The 25,946-nt window shown below is 52.6% G+C and overlaps 1 protein-coding gene and 1 long non-coding RNA gene across 5 annotated transcripts in view; both read right to left on the reverse strand.

Annotated features, from left to right (window-relative positions):
• The window catches only part of LOC119157020, a 91,332-nt gene that overhangs the window by 18,678 nt on the left and 46,708 nt on the right, over positions 1 to 25,946 (reverse strand). The gene's annotated exons all lie outside the window — the stretch shown is intronic.
• Positions 17,235 to 19,497, reverse strand: SOX2 (SRY-box transcription factor 2). Its single transcript, XM_037407527.1, has one exon. The coding sequence runs from the start codon at positions 18,960 to 18,962 to the stop codon at positions 18,015 to 18,017; it is 948 nt and encodes a 315-aa protein (XP_037263424.1). The 5' UTR covers positions 18,963 to 19,497; the 3' UTR covers positions 17,235 to 18,014.

Genomic DNA, 25,946 nt, shown 5'->3' on the forward strand with positions numbered 1-25,946 from the left:
AAGGAGTGTGCTTAAGCACCGCGATGTTTCAATCCCCACTTGGATATAACTTAAGTCTCCTCTGGCTCACAGTAATATACCCTCCAACCTTGAGGCTATCCAAAAGGGGGGATTTAATGAGGCCGAGTTTATACACTTATATAATTTAGAGGTTTTGCTGTACCTGTAAAATGACAATTGGTACATGTGTAGTGCAAAAGAGCTGAAATCCCATCCAGGGTCCAAGTTGGCTTTTTCTGAAGGAGCTGTCATTTCCTGCAGGGGGGACACAATGAGAAGGCCAGGAGCGATGGAGCTCTGATCTCCACCAAGGAGAGATAACCACCTGATTAAAATAGGCCTCTTGTTCCCTCGTTACCCGATCGTCGTGTGAACTTACCTTATTTACAATTATAGACAATGAGTGAGTCACCCAGATTGCAATACACCTATAGCTTTGGCTTTAGCCCTCCCTTTGTTATCAACACCATCAAGACGGATCTCTGGACCACTCATAACATGGGTGCACAGCAACGCTCTTAAGGGAGGGGGGATGTGTACATTCAGAGCCATATACGCGAGCGCAGCATGTACATCCTCCCGCTGGGAACCGAGCAAGAGGCCAGGCCCAGCAGAACCGGGTTCTCAAAATCAGGATATTTACAGTACTCAGGCGCATGTGAGCACCCCAGGAAAGCAAAGGGGCACCACACTGCACGAAATACGATTTCGTACTTAACATCTGGTATTTGCTCATTTTCTGGGTGAACCCAGGCACAGCGGCTGCCGGAGGACACCCTCCCTTCGGGTCAGTCTGGGGCCCAGACATGGACCAATGTCATCGGACAACGACATACATCTCTGCTAAGATCTAATGCACTTTGTTCTACATTTTAATATTAAATGGTGCAGTGTTTGCCAGATTATTATCCCACTATTGCCTGTGCATTTGTCTCTTATGTCTAGTGTCTGTCATTACACAAAGCGTCTTGAAGAGCTAATTTCAAAAGACAGAAAGTCTACACTTGCTATAAAAGTCATTAAATTAGCATGACAAGCATAAAGTTCCTAGGTTATAATTTGGTTATAGATCTGAAATCTTCCCTGCTTTCTCTCTCCACTTGAAGGATGAAGGCTGCAGCAAGGCACTGACTCGAAGTTAGGACAACTGAGCTGCAGAGCGCACGGTGGAGGAGCGGGGAAGAGATGCGGGCTCCATCACCACCTTTTTGGCAGTGCAGTCGGTGACAAGAAAGATCTCTGGTTTCCCCTCCCAGCAGCCAGAGAACGGTGTGATCAGATGCTCTTCTACTACAACAGGTGGGAAAAAAAATTAAATATATCTCGATGCATTTCTCATCGATTAAAAATGTTGTCTGAATAGCAGGAAGCGCCCTTGCCTTTTAGATCCCACTAAAGGCTCAGACGGGAGGATGTGTTATGAAAGCAGCCATTGGCTGTTTGCGCTAAAGCTGCAACGCATCCCATTTATTTTAATTGCTTCTTCATTTCGGAAGAAGGCTGGGGAGAGGAGGGGAAGAGCTGCTGCTGCCAGCGCCGAGGGTACCCGCACGGCCGGGGCCGCAGGAGCAGCCGGCGCGCAGGACGCGGCAGCGTGGGAGCGCCCGGCCCCGCCCGGCCGCGCATCCTCGCCGTGACATGTTGCATTTCGACAACAAGAAAACCAGAGAAGAGATTGGGCATTCAGACGCGGTATTCGCAGAAGAGGCTGCCCTGGTAGTTATTTAGGCTAAAAATCTGCCGTCAATTTTTTTTTTTTTTTCATTTTTTTTTTCTCCCTCACCAGGTGCATTTCTGCGGGCTGATTTGTTTGCTTTTAAAGAGGCACGCTACGAATTGTGGAAGCTTTCCATTTACCTTTTCTTCTTTAAGCGTTTTAATTATCATCACTGACCTGTTGGGCATACCTACAGTATCAATGTCCCTTTTACATCGCTGCCTTCCCTTTCTCTGCATGTTTCTGCTATTTAACACTTGCTACCTTTGCCATTAGAGTCCTAGAGTGACCCCCATGGGTATCTTTGAAAGAAAGACCCTCTGCATTCCAGCACTGCCTCCTTACCCAAGTAATAGCAAAGGGACCATTCAGACACATGGACCACACTGAAGCATTAATTAGGCTGATGAAATCCATAGAAATGTATGGATTCAGCATAATCGAGTTTCTTCTGCTGACTATAGTTAAGGAATACGTGAGCAGCTGGGAGAATAGAAAGTACTGTTGGGGTGAAGTCATGCATGTAATTGAGTATATTTAACATAACCATTTTAATGATCGGTGATTAAAAGTGCATCTACTTAAATTGTATACCTCTGCAATTTGTCCATATCAACTTTAGAGCACACACAAAGAAAAGGTCGTCATATAAATTTATAAACAAGATCCCTTCCTGGCTACACATGACTCGAGCTGGAATGATAACTCGGCAGCGGAGAGGGGGGAAAAGGCCTTTAGCGAGCAAACAGCTACGCCAGTGCGATATTAATTAATCACTGGTTTGGCCCCCTTTCTCTCCTCTGCAATCACAGTATTAGAAGTGCATAATAAGTGAGTTTTCTTTTCACCCGTAATTATTTATAACAATTAGATCACTCGGGGAAAAAAAATCCCTGGGTTTCTTTCCCATATGAAAGGAGTATCTCTTCCCTCGCTTGCCAACGCTGTGTGTACCTACCTGTGTGTGCGTGCGCCCATGCATGTATTCAAATAAAACGGTTTGGGGGTTTGCTCTGGGGATTTTTTTCGGCAGCAACGTTGCCGGACACCCAGCGATAAAGGTTTAAACTTCTCCCCTCGCTGAAGTTGTGCGCGGAGAGGCGAGGGGCTGGTGCTTGGGGGAGACAGAGCTGGTGGGCACGGCCGCGTCCCCCCGCAGAACGGGAAATTAGCAGGCGGGATCTGCTTGTGGGGACGGGATCCCACAAAGCCCACGCGTTAGGAAGGCTGAGTGTCTCTCGCCTATTCAATCTGCCCAGGCTGGTTGCAGCGAATAAATAGAGTCATTGTGGAGCCCATACACAAACCGACCCAACTCCCTCCCCCACCCCTTCTCTCCCTCCCCCCGTCCCTTTATGCTTAAACGCACACAAATCTGCAACTGCTCTGCACTAAGAGGAGCCCAAAGTTTTCTTCCCTTTGCTGTACGACGCCTGTAGGAAAGGTTTATTCACACGTATGGAAGATGTACTTAATGGCAGAGAGACGGGAGTTCACGCTGGGTGAGGGAAAACAGGAGCCTGTCAGGGGCAGGGCCCACCCTGCCCTCTCCCCGCCGGGCATCCCGTTCCCCGCCGAAGATAACGGTTCAAAGTAGCCAGATGCATTAAACAGCCACAATAAGGGGCGGGGGTGGGGAGAAGGTTCACTTAAGTTTCTGGTGGAAAACTTAAATCGTGCTGTCTCCCCCTCTCCCAGCATCGCTGCAAGGTGAAATCCATTTGGAGGCATCCCTGCCAAGCGGCCCGCGGCCGGCGGGGCGGGCGGCAGCTCCGCGCCCGGGGAAGTTCCTCCGTGCAAGAGAATTTGCAGCCTTGAAAGCATATTTTTCTTCCAGCTATGGTGGCACTTAAATGATAATGTAGGCAATGAAACTGGGGAGATTTATATCTTTTGGAAAGTAGGACGAGCCAGATGGTAATAGCGTCATTAACAAACAAACTTAGGATCTGCAAGTGAAGCTTGAAATTGGGAAAGAGATCTGGAGAACAAAAGGAGCTGCTGTTGCGGGGGGGGGGGGAGTCCTTCTTCTGCCGGCCAAATCTAAGAGCACATTCTGGAGGGGCTGCTCCTGCCCAGCGCTAGATAATAAACGACGGCTTTTTCCTCCCCTGTTGTGACTGAGAAAGAACAGAGAAAACTTTTGCAGTAGGCAAATGTGGCATTTATTTATGTGTAACCCTTTGTAGTCTCAAGTGTCCCAAATGGGCCTTTAATTCAAATCTCTAGTTTGATACGGAGGAATCGCTTCTCCCAAGTTTATTTTAGAGAAACAAAGCGCCACTTGTGGAAGTCGAAGGGCCAAAAGTTCAGTAATTATTTTTTTGAATTAGTAGTAACGAATAAATATTAAAGGTTAAACGTTATTTGCGAGAGAGTGGAAACATTTGAGGGATTCATTGCGTCCTCTCGTCTTGTGTGTGTCCCCCTCGTCCCCCCCCCAAATGCTCACTGTTTGCTGGGAGGCACCGGCACAGCAGCGGGCAGAGACCCCATGGCAGGGTCGGGGTGCCCTCCCCGCTTCCCCCCCCCCCCCCCGGGCCTCTTCCCTACATAACCCTCCGGCTCTCTTCCCTACATAACCCTCCGGCTTTGCTCTCTGAACCCACGCCGGGCGTTTCTCAGAGGCCAGCAGAAAGGCCTTCAGCACAGATTCACCCAGCAGAGTCCACCAAGAGCAGAGACCCACCAGCTCCAGGGCTTCAGCAGGAGGGATGGGGTGTTTGACTCCTAAATTTTAAACAGTATGATCCCAAAAGCCATAGAAATTTGGAGGTCTTTAGAAGACCCCCCTAGCTCCCTTCTAGAGTAAAGTTAGTGGTTATTAGATGATTAATGATTTAAAAGATGCCTGTTAACAGCTCCAAGTTGAGAGACGTGGACCCACGCTCTAAAGTAAAAATCTAACGTGATTTTTTTAAAATGTGCTGGAGATCTTTAAAAGCCCCGAGGACTTACCCTTAAGGCATTATTCAAAGAAAAAAAACCTGAGACTGGCGGTTCGTCACAGGCAATTGTAAAGGGTTTCAAAGGACCGATCAAACGAGTTGGAGAGTAATCTACATTAAAGTCCGGATGGCAGTGTTACAACATGCACCTGCAGGGTATTTGCTATCCGTGCCCCTTACAGAGCTACAAATCACCATTAAAGAAAGCTGCTTAAGCTTCCTCCTCGCTTCTAGAAAGACTTATTCGGGCTCCTTCACTTTGATATTTATACATCTTGTTATTGATAAGTGTGGGGCTGTTCAGCGCTCCCCTCCCCCTCCCGGACTGTCCCCGGGCACTTCTGCACCCGCCCGCCCCCCCGCGCAGGGCTCCGGGCGGGTGCTTAGGGAGCCCGGCCCCACGAAAGACACGCGTGGGCGTGGGGTGCCCCCCTCCCCCTCCGCGGAAACCTGCGAGGTGCGGGGGCCGGGAGAAGTTTTATTTTGTTTTATTTAACTAGTTTCGCCCCCAGCCGGCGCGGCTTTCCCGGGCGGGCGCTGTCACCGGGGAGACCGGGGCAGCCCGGGCCGCATCGGCACGCTGCGTGTCCCGGCGGATTTTCTCACAGTTGCGGGAGGCGCAGACATGGAAATGAGCTCATTAGGGGGGGAGTGGCAGCCGCCCGGGCTCCCCCGCCCCCGGCCCGCCGTACCCCGGGGCTCCGGGAGATCTCTCTCCTCTGGATGTTTTTTTGGGGGAAGTCGCGGCAGTTTCATCCATCGCTGGCAGAGCCCCAGAGCGGGTGCAGTTAACCCTTGACACGCCGCAGGGCCGCTGCTGCCGGACGAGAGAGCCCCGGCGACCCCCGCTCCGCCCTGTGTCCCCCCAGCGCTCCCATGGGCCGCATCCAGCGTGCGCGGTGCTCCCCCCGCCAGGTGATGGCAGCGGGGAAAGGAAAGTTGTAAAACAAACGAATAATCCGGCAAGGGTAGAACGAAAAAAAAATAAAGAGAAAAAAAAAAGAAAATCAAGACTTTCCACCCACTCGAGAAGAAAAAGGCCTAAAGGTCAACAAGGATTCACCCACCGCTTCCCATGGCGCAGGCAGGGCTGCAGCCCCGAGTTACCGAACCTGGGTTTGTTTGGGGGGATTTCAGTGACCCCACCTGGTTTTCAATACTTTCCTCGCGTGGGCTCTTGCAAAGGAACAAACCCCTCACCCCACCGCATGTGTGAGGCTGGTGGCCGCGGCCTCGGGGACGGCGATGCCCCGCCACGGCCCGGCTGAGCGGATGGGGGGGCGGGAGGGGGGCGGGGAGCCCTCAGGCACAGCACCGGGGACCCGCATGTCTGCGATGGGGGGGCTCCTGCCCCGGGCAGCTGTGGGAGCACCCCGGGAGGGAGCAGAAAGGGGCTTCGCCGCGCTTGCTGCGGAGGAAGATTTAGCTAGTTTGTGTCAAAAATTGCCAAAAAAAAAAGAAGAAAAAAAAAAACCTAACAAAAAGAGTGACAGAAAAACAGAAAAGGAAAGGGAAATATCCCGAATGCGGTGTATCTGCCTCATCTCTTAGGCCCCTCGGCAGCGCCCGGCTACGCGGAGGGGTGGGACACACCACCCTAACCCCCCGCCGGCGGGGCCCTCAGCGCACATCAAAGCGCGCATTGTTGGGGCTGGGGGCGAGCCGGCAGGACGGGGCAGGGGCTCGGCAGCGCTGCCAGCGCCAAAGTTCGCCAGATCAGCTCCTCTCCGCGGCATTGCCCTCGGAGGGGCCGGCGGGATCCACTGCCCCAGCCGACTGATCCCGGCCAGGTCGCCTCAAGCGCAGGGGAAAATCCCGCGCAACGCCCGAAGCGCGGAGCGCTCCGCAGAGCAGCGCGCAGCCCAGGGCCGGGGCATCAGGCCGGGAGAGGGAATGCGCGCTGGGATGCGCGTCCCGCACCCCACCCCCGCCAAAAGTCGCGCACCTTCTCCCTCGGAGCAATCCCGGGGGGATCCCTGTCCCCGGAGTCGTGCCCCACAACGCCGCGCCGGGCAGGCTCATTGCTGATGTCTCGGTGGAGCCGGGAGGGTTTGGGTCAGTTGGGCCGGACAAGGAGGGTCGGACAAGCAGGACCCCCCCAGGGCAGCGGGTAGCACATGGGGGGGTCCGCTGGGGGGCCCGTCCCGCCGCCCCCCCCGGGGCTAGCAGGCTCTGGCACGTTTCCTTGCCACATAACGGCGTGCGCAACTTGCAGTCACCTCCAAACTGTTGCAAAACAAACCGCCGGCACGTTTACAGGGCTGGCAAGACGGTGGAGAACCGCAGCGCCGAGAGCCCCAACGCCCCCGCCCTCCCCCCCCCCCTCCCCCCCCGCCGGCCCGACACCCCCCCCCCAGCCCGCAGCTGAGGGGGGGGGTCGGGGCTCGGAGTGAGCGAGGGGCGAGCGCGCCTTGGGCCAAGCACTAATTTGGTGTGTACGCTTAAGCCTGCCATGTGAAGTGCTGTATAGCAACGAGGGGAAAGGGGTGTACTTGCGACTGGAAGATTTAGGTTGTTGCTAGGATGTGAGAACAAAAAATCTTCAATAAGTCGGGGAGGGGGGAGGACGGGGCAGTGGGGGAGGAAGGGGGGTTACAAGGTTTGTCACAGGGAAAAGTGCAGACATCTGCTGGAACTTCCATATCTAAGCTGTTCATTTACAGGAGCCAACTTCTGAAATCTCCACAATTAGATCTGCATTGTTCTTTCTCAACAACACTGCCTAGAAAGAAAAGGTCTTCTCTGTCGGGGCCAATCCAACGAAGCGTTTGACGTTATTAAATAATAAAGCGATTGTGATTTACATTGTTGTTCAGAAAAAGGGCCAATTATCCACTGTTATGTTGCCATAAAGATCATATTAACTCGAATTAGTAATCAAACAATATGCTAGCGTTAAAAGTATAGAGAGGACAACGCGACCGGTCTTGTTCCATCCTCACTTTTCCTTGTAAAACTAGAAGCATAAATACACTTGAAAGAGGCGCAGAAACTTCATCCTTAACGGGAAAAAAGTGAGAGAGGTACCAGCGTTTGTGATTAATGGTCCCCCATGTTGCTTATTTTTAATTAATTCAAAGCCATCCAAATCTCATATTGATTTTTCTGTTTGCAAATTAATTCTTCTTCTGAATATTATGGGTAAATGTTCCACGACGCTCCTCGAATCGGCACGATTTTTTGTTGATGTAAGGTTGGGTTTGGGATTGGAATTTTCGGGAGCTTTTTCGTTTGCGTTTGTTTGTGGGTGGTTTTTTTTTTTTTTCCCAGAGCAATGTTTTTACAAGGCGTTTGAGTTCAATCCAAAGACGAGTCTCACCGCCACCAGAACGCAAACCCAGCCGCATCCTTGCACTCCAGCAATTTTCCCCTGCCATAATCAAATCATTATTTTTATTAAAGCAGTTATTAGGTTTATAACTCATTTGCCACTTAAATTTGTGCAACCAGCCAAGGCGATCTAAATAGGTTTGAGTTGCCCCTTGGGTCCGGGATGTAAGCGGTAAGAAGGAGGATTAATTATGGGTGTGTGCAGCAAGAGGACACAAAGGCTATCAAGTGGCGCGGGGGAAGCAAGTGGGAAACCCGGAGCGGGGGGGGAGGGCAGTTCGCACCTCCCCCCCCGGCGCTGCCGGCCACCCCGCGCAGCCTCAGCCTGGGAGGGACTGGGCACCCCCAAAGCCCCAGCCTTCCTTCTGTTACTATCAAGCTGCAACGGGGCGAAGGCTGGCGCTGGGAGAGCTCCAACTTGTTGGCAGTAAATAGGGCGCTGTCAGGTGATGATGCTCTGGCGCGTTTGAAACATCCCGAAAACAGAGTGTAAACGATCTGTATTTTTCATATAGGCGCATCGATATGATCTCTTCTCTCCCATGTAGACAAGATCCCTTCTTTTGTGCGTGGAATGACAACATCTGACCCCTGGAAAAGCGCTCCAGGCACCCACGGGCATCTGACTGTTATTTCTAATGTCACTTACTGCCAATACGTTTTGTTATCAGTTGGGGGGGGGGGGGGGGGAAGGGGGAGTTTACTCGGAGCTCAGGTAATAACTGGTTAGCTGTCAACTTCTGCCGTTTAGCAGGATTCAGGCAAAGAATGCCTTTGCCAAACTGTTCCAGGAGCTGATGCTATTTGTTACCACGATTAGGGGGAAAAAAGAACTTTCACAGTAACATGGTTTTTTATAAGCAAACGCCGAGCAATTTTCCTCAGCGTAATGCATCAGCAAGTATATCCAAAAGAGCTTAATCTACTTCTTGCAGGATAGGTGCAAGAGGAATCAGCAAGGGCTGCTCCGGGATGCCATGAAAATCCCGGCTCATTGGCTTGGCCGCGATAGGACGAGGCACATAAAATGCGAGGCGGAGAGGGACAGAATCAATCAGCCCCCTTGGCTGAGGAGTGAGCCCTCGCTTTGGAAATAATTTCGAATAAAACTTGAGTAACCAAGTGTAACCATCTAGCTTCCTCTGAACGGATCGCCCGGGGGGGGGGGCGGGGGGGGAGAAAAAAGGAAGAAAAAAAAACCAGTGACGGAAATAAGCCAAGAAAAGCCAATCGACCGAATTAATAGGAGTGCAAAGTTTTTATCCTTGTATAAGGTTAATATATTAAGTCAAAAAGGAGACAGGTTATCTCTAAACAGGATTAATATGCGTTCATGTATAGGATTAGACCATCTCATCCATTTAAAAACAGTGCCACTCCTCCTCCTCATATCATTTTATTATATATATATTTAAAAAAAAAGAAAAGAAAAAAACTTTCTCCGTTAGGAGCACTTGGAAAACGCGTTTTATTAATCGAGAGTCTTTTTTTTTCTTCTCCCCAATCAAATGCAACTGATGGCCCTGAATGAGCCGCCTTGTGAGGAAACGGGCCATTTTTAAAAAACTGTGATCAAAACAGACCTGTCTTCAGAGAGAGCACAGCAGATTTAAATGTTGGTCAAAAGGAGTCACAACTGTTCATTAAAAGCAAACCCTAACTAGTGCTAATGTATAGCCATTTTGTGAGCTCAGGACTGTGGAAAGAGGCGAAAAAAAGTCTGAGAGTGTGAGCTGATGCCGTGCTGGCTGGCAGTGTGTGGTCTATTGTAGGGAATGTGCTTTTTCCACTGAACAGAGAGCCCCCCTCTTTTATTCCCCAGCTCTACTGCACCTGCACTGGATCAGGGAGCTACTGCCATTCACCACATCAACAGAGAAGACATCTCTGACAGCACTCAATTCATTACATTTCTTCCTGCTTTTCAAACCAACACACAAAAAAAAAAAAAAAAAAAAAAAAAAAAAGGAGTATTGCCAATCAGTGCCGGGGGGGCAGGGAAGAAATCTTACAATACTTTATATTCGCCACTCATTTTGGATTTCATTAGTCAGAAAACTCACTTCTTAGCCAGTTACAACTTTTTCATTCTTCCTTTCTTTCTTTCCTTTGCTCAGGGGCTGCTGGAGGAAGGAGCTGGGGCGGGTGCCACCTCCCGCCCCGCGGCCGGGGCAGCTCGGCCCCCCGGCCCCCGCCAGCCGAGCGAGGGGCCGATGGCGGTGTCCCCAGGAGCAAGAGCCACAAGTTTATTCATAATTCATGGTAGCAGAGCAGCCTGCTCTCGGGAGACGGGCGGAGAGGAACGGCCCAACAGACCCAAGTGTCCGCCAGCACTCGAGGGGGGCCGCGGGGGGTTACGGGGGGTGCTGGGCCGGGGCCGCGGGCAGCTCCGGGCCCGCGGGGAGGGGACGCGCCGCCCCCCCGCCCAACCCCCAGCCCGGGGAGAAAGTTGTTATCGGCAAAACTTCCTCGAAGGGGGCTCCGGTGAATTTCGGGTTAGTTCGGTTTCTTCAAGAACCGTTTTTCAGAAGCATTTGCAAGCGAAAGAAACCGAGCCGAGGGGGTTAGATTCAGGTATTTGATCTCGCCGGATCCAGACATCTAATTAGAGTGGCCTCAGCGACTGAAACGGTGTTAATTCCCATTGTTCCCCGCTCAGATCCCCTGGCCCTCCACCGCTGGGCTTCTCTCCTTTTCAAAATCCAAACTAAAAATCTTTCTATTTGAAACAAACAAAAAAAAAATAAAATTCTGTATTCCCCCCGTTTCTGGCCCATTTTCCTCTATCGCGAGCAAAAGCAAACACTCCTGGGTATTTTTTCTCAGACGCTGGCAAAGAATCACACCCCCTCAGTGGGCTCTTAACAGAAATAAATCACAAGGAGCTCTTGCCTACCTGAAAAGTAGGAGGAAATCCGATTGTCTGGTTTCGGGTGTAATGTGTATATCGATAAGGAAGACACAGCCGTCTCAGAAACGGGACCCAATTAATCTATGGTTTTCTTTACATCAACCCCTGTTCGGATGTGTGCTTTGGAAATATTGATTCATGTGACAGGAAAGTCGCAACTACTGTGTGTGTATAAAGTGGGGAGGACACGGAGAGAGAACCCGCAGCAATGCAAACCCCACTCGCGGGAGAGCCGGATTGCTTTTTAAGCTAAAACTAATAATTTCATAACTGATTCACATTCAATCTGGCGCCGGTGACGTCACGGGGCATTAGCATACGAGGAGGGATGAAGCCAGTGTGGCTGGAGTTGATAAGGTGCCTCCTGAGGAATTCGCTGCTTGTTTTAATACATTAATTATTTCTCCGTCTTCAGCAACTTTTGCAATTTGTAAGAGCTTAAAGGAACCATCATGCCAAGAAATGCCAGGACACGTCGGAGAGCTTCTCCCGTGGCCCCCGCGACCCTGGCAGGAGCCCGGCAGACGGGGACAGGGGGGCCGAGCCCCGGCCCTGCTGCGAGAGCCCCCTGCGCAGCCAGCGGCCCGCCCGCGCGGGGCTGCAGGGCTCGGGGCGGGGAAGCCGGCCCCGCCGCCGGGCGGCCCTGCTGGCCCGGGTAAGCTCCGCTCGCCCGGTCGGGCCCCGGGAGCTGCCCGCAGGAGGGGCGGTAGGGCTGCAGGATCAGGCCCGCAGCCTGGGGGATGTGCCCTGGCACCCCTCCGGAGGCGTCCCGCGGGAGCAGCTCCGCAGAGGCCTGATTCTCTGCAGCACACACACACACCCGCCTCCCCCCCCCGCCCCGCTCCGTTAATCACGACCTTCCTCAAAAAAAGCGCCCATATTACGTCATGAGCCCTAACCGCTGCGGAGATGATGGGGTCACCGAGGTCCCGGGCCGGGGGAGCCCGCAGAGGGCCGGGCCGCCCCTCCCGCTCCCCCGGGGCAGCGCCCCAGGGCCCGGGTCTCCGCCGCCTGCCCGGGAGCCAGCCCGATGCCCGCCGCCGGGGGAGGACGCGCCTTGGGGGGCCGAGGAGCCGCGGCCCCGCTCTGTGCCTCGGGGTTGGCCGGGCTCCCCCGGGGCTTGCTGTGGTCTCGCTGCCCCCAGAGCCTCTGGGAACCGCCGGCATCGCCGCTTTGGTCCCACCGAGCTCCACCCGCCCCCCGGGAGCGGCCTGGCAGGCCCCCGCCCCGTGGGGTGCCCCACAGGGACCCCCCCAGCTGCGGCCCTCTCGCTCCTCTGAAGGAGTCAACGGGTTGCCTTGGAACAAGCGCTCGGTGACTTCAGTCTGAAACGCACTTGGAGGGGGGGGAGAGGCTCTTTCACCGGCGGGGGCGGGGATACAAACAAAACACATCAAAACCCTAAAATATTTTTTTTTAAGAAAATTAAATAGGAAAAAAAGACATAAAAACACGCTGTCCAAGCTTCTCTGTCTACACGGCAGAGAACCTGCGAGGCGGCGCGCCGCACTGATGCCCGCAGCCGGAGTTATCGCAGACAAACTCCGGGAGAAACTTGCGCTGCCCCCCCCCAGCCGGGACCCCCAAGCGGGCCCCCCCCTCCTGCCAACAGCCCTTCGGGCTCTCCCGCGGGACAGAGGACCGGCGGGGACGGACCATCCCCCTCAGCAAGTGTCCGAGCCCGGCTCGCTACCAACCGTGCTAAATTGTAGTGAAAAATTGCAGCTCGTTTCGGCGCGCCCCCTCCCCCTGCACGCACAGGCGCACACGGACGGACACACGCACACACGCACACGCACACAGAGAGACACACACGCACACTCACACGCACACGCGCGCACACACACAGAGGCGCGCACCGGGCTTAGCCACAGCAAACCCGCTGCACAGCCCAGGGGCAAAGCAAAGCTCACAAACCATCACGGCAAGGTTGGGGTCTTGCCTTGCGCCCTTCCCGCCCCGCTCCGCCCGCCGGCTGGCACCTGCCCCGCCGGCAGCGGCGCCCAGCCCGCAGCGCGGAGCGCAGCCGGCCCCGGGCAGAGGCGGCCCCGGGCAGAACCGGCCAGGCGCCCGCAGCGGGGCTGGCGGGGGCCGCAGCCCGCCCTCCCGCTCTGGCACAGCCAAACGTGCAGCTCCGAGAATTTCCATCCCTGGGTTCCTTGTCTTTTCAGCTCGCGAGTGAAACAGCCCCCACACTCACTTCACCGCTGCACGTCCTCACCAAGGGAACCGGTTCCTCAAAAGCAGAACAGTACCGAACTTCTGGCGGTTCCCCGTGCCATCGTCAGAAAAACTGCTTTTAATTACCAAAACTAAAATAGCGCTGGTGCTAACTAGCCGGCGATCAAACCGCAATCAAACTTCAATCTCTGAGCAGTTAGCTATAAACTGTCAGCAATTGAAAAGTAAACCTGGTGCACACAAAGGCTCTGTTTAATTTTCTTGTTGTAATGGCTCTAAATGAGGACCCCATCACTATGCAGTTAAGCGGTGTTGCTTGTCCCCCTGAGGCGCTGATCAGTTCTTTTTAATGTGAGAAAACTGGCAGCTCGAAGCCCGTCAATGGAGCTCCCACAACAAAAGTCCTGAAAAGCTGAATGAATTGGGTTTGTAATTACTGCTTCCCTCTCCCCCCTTGCAGCTTATCTCTTATTCATTCAACATATATTATTGTCACCTAATCGCACACTCCCAAGATTTTTTTTTTTTTTAGTATCTACTACTGCGGACATGTTTGTTGTAGAAATTAAACAAAATAATCCTCCCTTCTCTCGCCCCCCCCCCCCAACAACAACAACAAAAATGCTGAAACGACAGTGTCAGGCGAGGCTGGCAGCATTTTGCATATATCCTCGGAAATCTCGAACGCAGCGAAGCAGGCTTTAGGCTTTAATATTTGAGTTAGATCAGGATTTAAATAATTGAAGTGTATCTAATCACACCTATCAGTAATGGGCCTCTTTCTTTCTGTGGGACCTATATTATATACTATTAACTTGCTGAGCTATCTACCTCCTATTCGGAGACAGATATACACGTCTGCTGCCCGTTGAGGACCAGGAGGAATTAATCTTGCGAGAGAACACGCTGCTGCGGGGATCACCGCCACCCCTGATGTCCCACACGGCACCGGTGGGCATCTCAAGGAATAAAAATATGTTTTCAGCCCAGAAATGCCCGATGGCACCCGGCAGCCGCTCGCCCCGTGGCCGCCCGCCGCGGGCTGCGCCTCTCCCCGGGTCCCCCGCCACAAGAAGCTGTCGGTTGCAGAAATAAGTACAGCTATTACAACCAAATCTACTAACAGTCTAAATAATTAATTGAACCATTGCACTTTGACCCTTGGAAAGTCCAGTAGGGACCCGTTTGTAGTAATAATACCCCCGAATGAGCCCTTGTCAAATATTCATTTAGTGGTTAATGTGAGCGATTTCCCCCTGGGACAGTCAGTAATACCAGCTTCCCAGCTTTGGCAAGAAACCCTGCTAATCTACCTCTCCAGTTCCGCAAAATATTTTAACACCCCAGTCCTTAAAACACCGTAAAAAAATCACAGGGGAAACTATAATCTTATCCTTGGGTTCATTTTGGCTCTGTAGAAGGTTAGCGAAACGTTACGCTGGCGCTCTTGGACTGAGCATCACCCTGGCTATAAAGCACACAACAACAGTTCACGAGAGGGAAAACAAGGAGAACCCAAAAGGTCTTCAAAAACCAAAATAAAAACATATCCACGAGCTCTGCGACACGTTTCAGCTGCCATAAGCGAAAGCCCAGGATAATGGCTTAGGTGTAAATGGGGTTACTGAATGTGTTGAATTTAAAATTAGCAGCGGACAATGGCGTTCCTCCAAGTAACACTAAAAAAAAAATATAATAAAATCGTTCAGCTGTACGTGTAAAACGCTTTGGGTTATCCTCTCTAAATGGATGGATGGATGGATGGATGGATGGATGGATGGATGGATGGATGGATGGATGGATGGATGTAAGGAATCTGTCCAAGAGAGATCAGGTTTCAACCACATATATTCCACATCGTACTCCGAAATCTAAGCTTAAACAAATTGCCCATATAAAAAGTTGCTGAATTCACTAAGCCTGAATATGTGGCTTAGTGCCTTTTGTTTAATGGTATTAGCTCGCCTTCTCTATGTGAATTGTAAAAGGACCAACATTTCCAACTACCCCCCTCGAATATTTTAGTTAGCACTTCAAAAAGGGGCCAGGTTTTATTGCTGTTAATTGGCTAAGATTCCCTTCTAAAAAATGGAATCGCGATATCGATTGGGCTTTTATTCCTGGTTCTCTTTTCTCCGCGAGGCGAGCGGGAATGTGGGCTCGTTACCACGTGAATAATCCCCAGACGAATTGTAAACGCTCGCAGCTCTGAAAAAGAATATTTTACTCGTTGCCTTAACGTAAAAGAAATAAGAAAGAGTGGGAATCTGCAGGAATCGCTGTGCTTCCCAAGTACTGCGACAGTGTAAAAATAAAAGGGACAAAGGGAGCTGAACTACAAAACAAGGCAGCGAGCAAAACTCCACATCTCCTACTCTGGCATGGTTAGTTTTCATCTGGACACCAGGCTCCAAGGATGGAGGCCAGGGCTGAGCTTAGGAAATAGCACTACCAAATAAAAGCCACAACCAGGCAGGTAACTTTTTTTTTTGGGGGGGGTGGGTGGGTGTTCTTTTTCTGCCTTCTTCCTCCCTGAGCTAAAGCGAAATCCAGTGACCGACAAAGAAATACTAGAGAGAAAAGCTGAGCAACACTTGCCCCCATTCCAGAGTGTCCACTTTGTGCCTTGCCCAAGCCAACCATCACATCCTTTCCTTGCCATGCACGACACGCCATTAGCAGAAGACACGACCAGTCTGCAATCACAGTGCCCCCCGTTTCACACCCCTTTTCTTCTTTCCCCAGTTATTATTATTATTAGCATCTCCCTCACGCGCGTTTCCCAAGGGAAACCGGAGGCCGCGTTAGCAGCACCGAATAAACGTTGGGGCTCCAAGGGGAGGACCAGGGGCTGTCGCAGGGGTTGCTCAGCTCTGCTGCCCGCCGACCCCTGCCCGGGCCCGGCCCGGGGGCGATGGGTCCTGCGGCCGGCCGGAACGCGGCCCGCGGCCGGAGCGCGCAGCAGCGCCGTGCCCGCTCCTCGGCCGCTGCGGTCGCGACTGTACAAAGTAAAACTCTACCTGGCACGGATGGCGGATCTCTCCTCCTATTTGGCGGGCGCCACCGCTTCTCTGTGGGGTTTGTGACCGGCTGCAGAGAGTGTCCGAAACGGGGCTACACCGCGCTGGCAATTTAAGAAATAGGATTCAAGAAAGAGCTGTGACAAAGCGTGAAAGCCTCTGGTATTCGACGGGTTTTGTTTGTTTGTTCGCTTTTTGCTGTTTCTTACCTTTGCCCGGCCAAGCCCACCCCCACCCCCACCTCTCGCCTCCTCCTGCGCTGCCCAGAAGCCAGGAGAGGAAAGTTTGGGAAGTCCCGAACAAAGGGAGCGGGGAGCGCTCAGCCCCCTGCCAGCGCCGCGCCGCAGCCGCAGCCGCCGGGCTGGCCGCTGACGGTTCCCAGCCACGGAAGGCCGGCTGCCCTCCTGCGTGCCCCGGCGGGGGAAGGCACCGTCGGGAAAAGAGAAGAAGACATTATCTGCATAGGCAAACCCGGCGCCCGGCCGCCGTGCCCGGGCCGGGCCCCGCTCCTGCGCCCCGCCAGCCCCCGCGCGGCCCCGCCGCGGGCAACAAGTGGGCACAGGCGGCCGCGGCCGAGCCCCCTGCCCGCCGCCCCCGGGGGGGCAGGGAGCTGGGAACCGGCGTCCGGCACCGCGTCCCCGTCCCCCGGCAGGAGGCACGGGCAGCTGTTCCACCAGAGCTATCCGTCCTTCTCTCTATATATACATACAAAAAAATAGTCCTGCGTTACATATATCGCTGCATTATTTATCGTACTCGGCCAGCTACGATGATACCTTCTACTGCATGAATTATTTAAAAAACACCTTGCGTTACAAAAATAAATCCAAGACTCAAGCGGAACTTCAGTGTCCATATGTCAAAAATTTATTTATCTCAAACTGTGCATAATGGAGTAAAAACTTAACTTGAATATGTACCTGTTATAAGGATGGTATTAGTTCAAATATATACATGGACTGTCGGCAGACTGATTTCAAATAATACAGAGCCGAATCTTTAAAATACAACTACGGAAAATGAGAGGAAAAAAAAAGAACTTAAAATATCATCACAATAAATTTACAGAAATATTACAAACCATAAGAAAATATTTCAAACACAGTAATTTCAGGTTGGTATTTTTTTCTTTTTTTTTTTTTTTTTCTTTTCTTTGAACAGGATGAAGTCTGGAAACAAAAAGTTATTATAAATTAACAAACGGCGTGTGAACCTGCATGGCAATTTTTGCTTTTTAACAAGAAGTAAAAAAAAAAAAATTTAGTACAATCTAAACGTTTGCCCTTTTACAGCAAACCAAGCCCATGGTTCGCAAGTACTCATCCTACCTTTTTTGTCTTTTGTACAATTTCTAAAACAATTTAAATGTCCAAATGCTGTAAAATAATTTCCCTTCCTCCCGCAGCTGCAATAAATTCAGCTGCCAAATCCACAATGCTCCAAGTAGACTCTGTTTTTAAAAAATAATTGGCAAATTCGCGAGTTTAGGTTTTTTTTCCTTTTCTCTGTATTTCCAATGGACATTCTGATTGCCATGTTTCTTTTGATAAATACTGTACAAAAGTTGCCTGCAAATATTAAAACATTTTCCTCTTCGCTCTTTGAGTCTAGCTCTAAATATTATTGGTAAAGACTTTTGCAAACTTTCTGCAAAGTTCCTACCGTTTTCACTAGAACTTTTTAAAAGTTTTGTGTAGTTGCTTCCCCTCCGAGATCTATACAAGTTCCTTGTCGATTTAATTTCTGCCTCCCACCCCCCACCCCCCCGCCCCGCGTTTTCTCTGTACAAAAATAGTCCAAAAAAAAAAAAAGTCCAGAATTTCTAATAAAAGTTTTTGTTGTTGTTTGTTTGTTTAGTTTAGTTTTCCTTCCCCCCCCCGCCCCCCCCCTCCCCCAGCCCCTTTGTCTTACATATGCGATAGAGGGAGTGTGCCATTAATGGCTGTGCCAGGAACAGGTGCACTCTGGTAGTGTTGGGACATATGAAGTCTGCTTGGGGCAGCTGGTTCTGGTACTTCAGCACCTGGTAGATACATGCTGATCATGTCCCGAAGGTCCCCAGCTTGGCAAGGAGCCCTTGAATGAGACGAGGAAGTGACTACGGGGGGACTGGAGCTGGATTCCGTCTTGACCACCGAGCCCATGGAGCCCAGGGCCATGCCCGGGGTCCCTTGCTGGGAGTAAGACATGCTGTAGGTAGGCGATCCGTTCATGTAAGTCTGCGAGCTGGTCATGGAGTTGTACTGCAGGGCGCTCACGTCGTAGCGGTGCATGGGCTGCATCTGCGCCGCGTTGTGCGCGTTTAAACCCGGGTGCTGCGGGTAGCCGAGCTGCTCTTGCATCATCCCATAGCCTCCGTTGGTCCAGCCGTTCATGTGCGCGTAACTGTCCATCCTCTGGTTCACCCCAGCTCCCAAGGTGGCCCCAACCCCTACCCCAGTCGTCATGGTATTGGTGCCCGGTGCCAGTAAGCCCCCTGGCAACGTGTACTTATCCTTCTTCATGAGGGTCTTGGTTTTCCTCCGGGGTCGGTATTTATAATCCGGGTGCTCCTTCATGTGCAGAGCTCTGAGCCGCTTGGCTTCGTCAATGAAGGGTCTCTTTTCCGCCTCGGATAAAAGTTTCCACTCCGCCCCGAGCCGCTTGCTGATCTCGGAGTTGTGCATCTTGGGGTTCTCCTGGGCCATTTTCCGCCGCTGCCCGCGGGACCACACCATGAACGCGTTCATCGGGCGCTTGACCCGGTCCGGGCTGTTCTTCTGGTTGTTCGCGGCCGAGTTGGAGTTGCCCGTGCCTCCCCCCGAAGTTTGCTGAGGGGCGGGAGGTTTCAGCTCGGTTTCCATCATGTTGTACATTCAAACTACTTTTGCCTGGAACCAGCCTTGAGCAGAGAAGCGAGGAGCAGCCGCAGCGAAGTCCCGAGCCGGACCTTTTTTTTTTTTTTTTTTTTTCCTAGGGAGGGGTAGGAAAGGGGGGAGGGGGACTCCCCAAAACCACACTTGGATCAAGATCAGGATCTTCCTCTTCGCTGATGGATTAATAATGCTAATAACTGCTATTATTACCGCCGGAGCCTTGATTTTTAAAAACTTCTTCTTCCTCCTTTTTCCCTTTTCTCTGCCTGCCGCGCTCTCTCTCTCTCTCTCTCCACCTCAGTCTTAAAGAGCCAGCAAACTACTTTACCCCCTTTTGCAAACACACACACTCTCTCTCTCTGCCTTGACAACTCCTGATACTTTTTTGAACAAGTTAATAGACAACCATCCATGTGATGGGGGCTTGTCAGGGAATAAATGTGTTCGCCCCGGCCAATCAGCGCGCGGCGGCTCCGCCACTGAGGACAAGTCTCTACCCCTGGTTTTGCATGAAACGGGGCGGGGGCTGGGAGCCGCCGGGACGGCGCGGCGGGGAGGCGGGCCCGGAGGCGGCCCAGGCAGCCACTGGGAAGCCTTTGTATCGCCCCTTCCAGCAACAGGTCACACACGCCTTTTGGAGGAAGTGGGTAAACAGCATTGTTGCTACGTGGTGGGGTTTTTTTTGTGGGGTTTTTTTTTGGGTTTTTTTGTTGTTTTTTTTTTTTTTTTAAAGTTGGTGTTGGCTTGGGCTGGGAGAAGCCATGGGGGGAGCGGAGCGGGAACGGCTTCCCCGCGGCCCCCCCCCCCCCCCCCCTTTGCCAGTCCCCCTCGGGACAGAGGGTCCTCCCGGCTGCGCGGGGCCCTGCGTGTGCAGTGCCGGCCCAGCTCGGCCCCGCACGCCGGCAGCCGGCCGCCGCGGGCGGGGGTCCCCGCGGAAGCGCAGCCCGCGGGTGGGCCCGGCGCCGCGCCGCTCCCGCTGCCCGCCGCCGCCGGGGAGCCGCGTTCGCACCACACAGCGCGGGGAGCGGCTGCGCCCTTTTCCAGCCGTCCCCCGGGCCCTGCTCCGCTCCGGCCGCGGCACACAACGGAGCCCTTCCCTCCAGCCTCCGGCCCCGGGGGATGGGGGTGTCCAGTGCACACACGGGTCCCCTAGATGCCACCCTTGCCGAACACAAAGCGGGGCGGGGACCCCCTCGGGAGCGCTGCCCGCGGTGTAACGCTGCCCCGCGCCCATTGTGCGGGCGACGCGAGGGGAGCGCGGCCGGCCGCTACAAATAGGTAGTTTTGTTTCTCTTGTTGTCACTACACGGGCCGCACAAAGCCCCGGCTAAGTTTACTTCCACTCTCTTGTTGGGACCTTTGTTGCTAAAACGCACTTGGCGACAAAGGAAGGAGGGGAGGGAGGCCGCGGAGCGGGAGGGGGGAGCCGCTGGCCGGCCTCGCTCCACACGCACCGCCGCGCCCGCGGTGCCCGCTCCGCTGTGCGCCGCCCCCGCCCCGCCGGGGCCGCTCCGCCTGGCGGTGCCATCGCCCTCCCCCGACCCGCCCGAGGGGGTGAGGGGCGGCGGGGCAGCGCCACGCAGGGGGCCGGGGCGCGGGCGGGCTCGGCGGGCGCGGAGCGGCGCGGAGCGGGCGGGGGGGCCGGGGCAGAGCCCGGGCTCAGCCGCGGCACTGGGGCGCCCCCTGCCGGCCCGGTCGCGCCCCGGGCGGGGAGGCACCTCCGGGAGCCGGGAGAGGGACGGGGAGCCGGGGCGGGGGGGAAGGGACCAAGCAATTACACCCAATCTAAATAATAATAATAAAACCCCGCCAACGAACAAGAACGCATCTTTTTTCCTGTGTGTGGATTATGCAAATAAATCCTATCGGGTTTAATGTGTTTAATTCGAAAATGTATATATAAGTCGTAGATAAGTGATAGGTTAAACCATCGAAAAATAGGTGCAAATTACGCGATGTGGGATATAAACGGATTCTGATTGTCCAGACACTCCTGAGGGCACGGCGGCTGTTTACTTTCTTATTGTTCTCCCTTTGGTCTGCAGTTGATAATGTTCTTTCTCCCCCCAAAAAAAACCCTTAGGGATAATCAACTTTTTTTAAAAAAACGGGGGGATGGGTGGGTGGCGGTGGTGCTTGTTCATCATAATACACTGAGAACCGAGGGCTGGTGGTGCAGAGGCAGGGTGCTATTTCTGCTCGAGCTGTAGCTGCAGAAGGTGCGTGGGGTGGCCCTGTGCACGCTGCAGGCCCTTCAGGGCCTGGCCCCTTCCTGACTGCCTCTATCGTGCGATATAAGGAATGGGAAATGCCTAGCAATTGTGCCATGGCGGGTATTTACAGAGCTATTTTAGTTTATGGCATCTATAATTAAAACTATTAATTATCTGGCATATATACATAACAATGCACCACAGAAAATAAGGGGAGGGCAATGGCTCTTTTGGGGCATTTCTGCCTTTCCTTTGGGTATGGAGGTGTGCTTGGTTGGGGGTGTGTAATACACACACATGCACGGCCGGGAGCAAAGGCAGACCGGGATGCTAGCTATAAAATAAAAAAAAGATTAAATAGTCCCTGATTTTCTGTATTAATGACAATAATACCACCACTCTCTGGAAGAATATAGCCACGTTGGAAGGAAGGCCTGCGGAGGGACGGTTTAATCTGAGTGGATTTAAAAAATCGTTGCCTTTGGCATAATTTATGGAAATGAAAAGTGCTTACATTAAACAAGTAGTCTGCAAATGTTCTCAGTGATGGGCTCTGCGGTACACGCGCTCTTATTTCCAGGTTATGAGTGTCTTAAAAAGAAAATGAATGTTAACTACTTGGATTTCATGTATTTATTGTTCTAATACTCGCCGATTTCTCTAAAAGCCCTAAGGATACAACCTATCGTGTTAACTGTATCGGAAAGAATATACACATTTTCATATTATTTTTTTTTTCCTGAACCTGCTAGTAACCAATCTAAAGCAAACTATTAAGCAGTCTTGTGGAGATGGGAGATTGCAGCTCCATTTTTTGTCCTTAGCTGCAAATAGAGGTTTAACTTGCAGTAATTAGGTGAGAACTAGCCAAGCATCTTACTATTATGATGCTTGTTAAAAACGCTTCTTTTCTGCATCTGCATTTGAGTGTGTTCCCCTCCACTCTTAATCTTCTTATGGAAATGAAGGCGAACGGCAGGGAACCTGCAGAGACTTAGAGAATGTCCTTGTTAACTGGAATTTCTCAGCATTGCTAATTAGCAGAGTTTGACGACCACCAGTATTGGGGAAAGCTCTGTTTAGCCACTCACAAACCCTTCCGAGGAAGAGCAGACTAATTTTATTTTGTAATTAAAATCTGAAAAGGGCCCTATTTGACAGTTAGGGCTATGAGAGTTTTATCTCCCTGTGAAATAATTACTGCCTTGATAACTCAATTTTCTGCAAAATGTCAACTGTGAGCTCCAAAAGTTTTAATTTCATTACGTTAAAAAAAGTGCGAAGACGAAAATGTACAAAGAAATTTCTCCTTCCCCCTCTGATGCTGTAGCAGCCCAGCGCTCAGGAGCCCAAGTTAGCCAGGGAAGTTTTGCCGCACTAACTCTACCCCAGTCTCTGGGGAATTTCAAATATCACATGGTGACTTTGAGGTAGTGTCCCGAGAAAAAGTTGGGTCAGATATTTCTGGAATGCCCTAGAATAAAAAACACACTTCGAGTGGGGACGGGCCCGGGGCAGGAGGGCAGGAGGAGCCCCGCTGCCCGACCCGCCAGGGCCGCCTTTCCCCAGCCTCCTGCACGCTCCCGAGGTGGGCAAAATGCGACATTTCTGCAGCCAAATAAATATCTCACACAGCGACGGACAAGACCCACCGACGACCGCCGGGCCCGGAAGGGAAGAGCTCACATGAACTTGAGAAGTTTGGAGGGGGCGAGGGAAGGCGGCGCGCCCGGCCCGCACCCCGCACCCCACCGGGGCTCCGCCGCTGCCCCGGCCCGGGCCACCCTCTCTGCGAGGCCCGAGGGCGGCTGTGAGGGGGTCTGCGGGGAACCGAAACGCTGGAGCAAGTGTAATCCACTCTGCTTACGTTTTGGATATTTTTTATTATTATTTAAAACGGTTTAATCTCCTTTTTGTCCCTGCCTGTCCAGCAAGTAGCCCGATTGTCGCTCTCAGAAGTGGCATTACATGTACAAACCAACGAGGGGGGCGAGTCACGACCGCTCCCGCCAGACCCCATTTCGCCCAGTAATTTCATTCAAGGGCTCTAAGGACCCTTGAAAGCCGGGGAATGCAGAGGGAGCTCCGCGTCCCTCCCGGCCTCCCCTTTCATCCTCCTTCTCCCTAATGAAACCGCAGGGCGAGCACACGTGCGGCCGGGCGGCCAGCGCACGGCCCGAGCCTGCTCCGAGCCGCGGGGCCCGGAGCGGCGGGGGACGGCGGGGGACGCGGGCGCAGCGCGCCCGGCCGCCGGTCTCTGCCCCAGCCTGGCCGCGGCGGCACCGCCGTGCCCTCCGAGCGGCCCCGCTGCCACCTCCCCTCCCGGCCACCGCCGCATGACTGAGCGCGCTGCTGCCGGGGGCTCGGGTGTTAAAAAACAAAACGCGGAGAGGTTAAGGAAAGAGAGGGAAGAAAACGAACAGGCTCTACTTTTCTCCAGTGCTACGAGCAGCGAAATTAAAAAAAAAATAATAAAAAAAAGCTTAGATCCTGGGACTAGTTTAACGGACACAATAAACAGCAGAAAACCCGACCCGCACACACCACCTCTCAAAGTCGCTTTCAAAAGGCTTCTCAATAAATGGAGAAGCCGATTGTCCAAACACGCTTCCAGGACTCTTCATAAATAGCCAACAGCCTTCTCAAACTCTCCACGATTTTTCCCCTGCATCTGAAATAACATTCCCCGGACCTCCTTCCCAGAGGAGAGTATAATTGAAGCCCGTACTTTTTCTTACATGACCTTAAAATAAATCAGAAAATCAAACACCAGTGGCGAGGGTAAACTCAGGAATTACTGCACAACATAACGGGGTGAAATTACAGTTGAATGTAGGCCCTTTAGCGGGAAGGCAGCTCCCTCGAGCAGGATCCTTTTTGGCAGTCTATTTAAAGTTATCTTTCCTTCCTAGTTTTATAAGAACAAATGAGTTTTCTTTTCCCATTGTAGATGAATGAACTCATGTATATTAAACACAAAACCCCTCCTGAAGAACGCTAACTGCTTTGCTTAAACCCACAAAAGCACAAAATTCCAGAATTGAAGGTTTCCAGTTCCTGAATAAGTCCCCTTAACTCGCTCAGGCTCGCAGGAGAGAGAGATTGGGGACATTTTCTGAAAGTCTTAATGCCTGGAAGGGGCTATCTCAAATAGAGATGTACTGTCTTTTGCTAAAGTTGAGGCTTCTATTTTATTTCCCTCTTTCCCCTTCACCATCTTTGTGTTGACTTAAGAAAATAATGGTCTAAAAAAGTGTCTGTTCATGGGATCACACGTGTCGCCCAAATCAAATGAAGTCCTCTTTGGCCCCAGCGCAGTTTTGATGGAATTATTCCGTCTCCTCCATTGAATTCACACCGTTTCCCAAAGAAACTCTGGCAGTTTCAATGGGAACGCCTGAGGCACAGCCTGGGGTGCTTCAAGGTTGCTTCTTTCCTCAGCGCACCTCAAACCCTGGCATCCCGAGGCATGGGTTGAAAAGTACATTACAAAAAAAAAAAAAAAAAAAAAGCAGCCCTTTCCAATGATTCTCAGATCACTGACACGATCGCCCATAATGGAGCCAAGACGGTGACTTTTATCTCGCTGTTCCTCATAGTCCTTAATTTGGAGCTCATTGACAGGACAGACGGTAATGACACTTTCAGAACTGTTATGGTCTAGAGTGACAATCTCTCCATCTCGCCCATGGTTTATTGACACCATGGGCTCATTGTGTCAACTTAGGCTTGTGATTTCAGAATTCTTCAACGACGGGCTCGTTGGGGGGATTTTAATTCAAATTATAGACTAGCTGTCTATACTGTGAATTCATATTTAGACGGCGCTTAATCGGAGCAGAGAGACGGTGCTATAAATAATAACAACACTTCCCATGTGTCTATCCGCTGTCCTCCAACCAAAGACCTGAAAGAGCTTTTGCTGGAGGAAGCCCGGGTGCCCGGGGGGGAGGCGAGGGTGCCTCAGGCCGCGGGGGGACAGGCAGCGCCCCCGGGGCAGCAGAGGGAACCCGGGCTGCCTCCTCGCCACCCTCTGCCCAGGCTTGGCCCACGGACGCGTGTGCCAGCAGCGCGGGCAGGGGAAGCGGTTCAGGCACATAAAGATCTGGAGCACCTCTGGATTGGGTCAGGGGTGTGTGTGGGGTGTCGGGGGGGGTGGGGTGGGTGGTGTCACAGCCCTTTTACCCTGGAAATCACGAGTGAGCGCGGCTTCTCCCAGCACCCCGCGTGTCCCCGCGGGAGCCCTCCCGGTGGGGCCGGAGGAACGTGGGCGAAAGGCCCCGGGGTGCCCACCGGGCTGGGCGGGCTGCGGTGCGGGACGGGCAGGGGCAGAGCTGTGGCGGGGCAGGTGCTTAGGGCAGCAGGTGCCACGGAGGAGCTGAGGGAGAAGAAAAAAAAAAAGGTGACGAGGGAAATGCGCATCTGAAGTTGCTTTTCTGGTATGTTTCTTCCAGACTCCCCTTCCCTCGCCCGAGAGAGAGCTGTAGGAAATGTCGGCTTCCAAAACTTCCTTCCAAAAGACATAAATAAACTAAAAATGCATTTTTCCTCCAAGTAGAGATGAACGAGAAGGAGCACAGAGCTAACCCCCCCTCCCTTGCTGCCAGCTGTCTGCCAAGCCTGGGACCCGATCCCAGATTTACAGCATTTGCTCCCTTGAGTAACGTCCGCAGCACAAAACCCGGCAGCTGAGTTATGGACCGAGCCCAGGAAAACCGCATTTTGGTTAAACCGATCGCTCGGGACCCTTGATTTTATGTGCCAACTTCTG

This window comes from Falco rusticolus, chromosome 13 (assembly GCF_015220075.1).
Source record: "Falco rusticolus isolate bFalRus1 chromosome 13, bFalRus1.pri, whole genome shotgun sequence".
NCBI lineage: Eukaryota > Metazoa > Chordata > Aves > Falconiformes > Falconidae > Falco > Falco rusticolus.

What these genes read in the sequence shown, in the direction of transcription:
- SOX2 (XM_037407527.1), bottom strand. Translation starts at nt 18,962, where the DNA reads ATGTACAACATGATGGAAACCGAGCTGAAACCTCCCGCCCCTCAGCAA.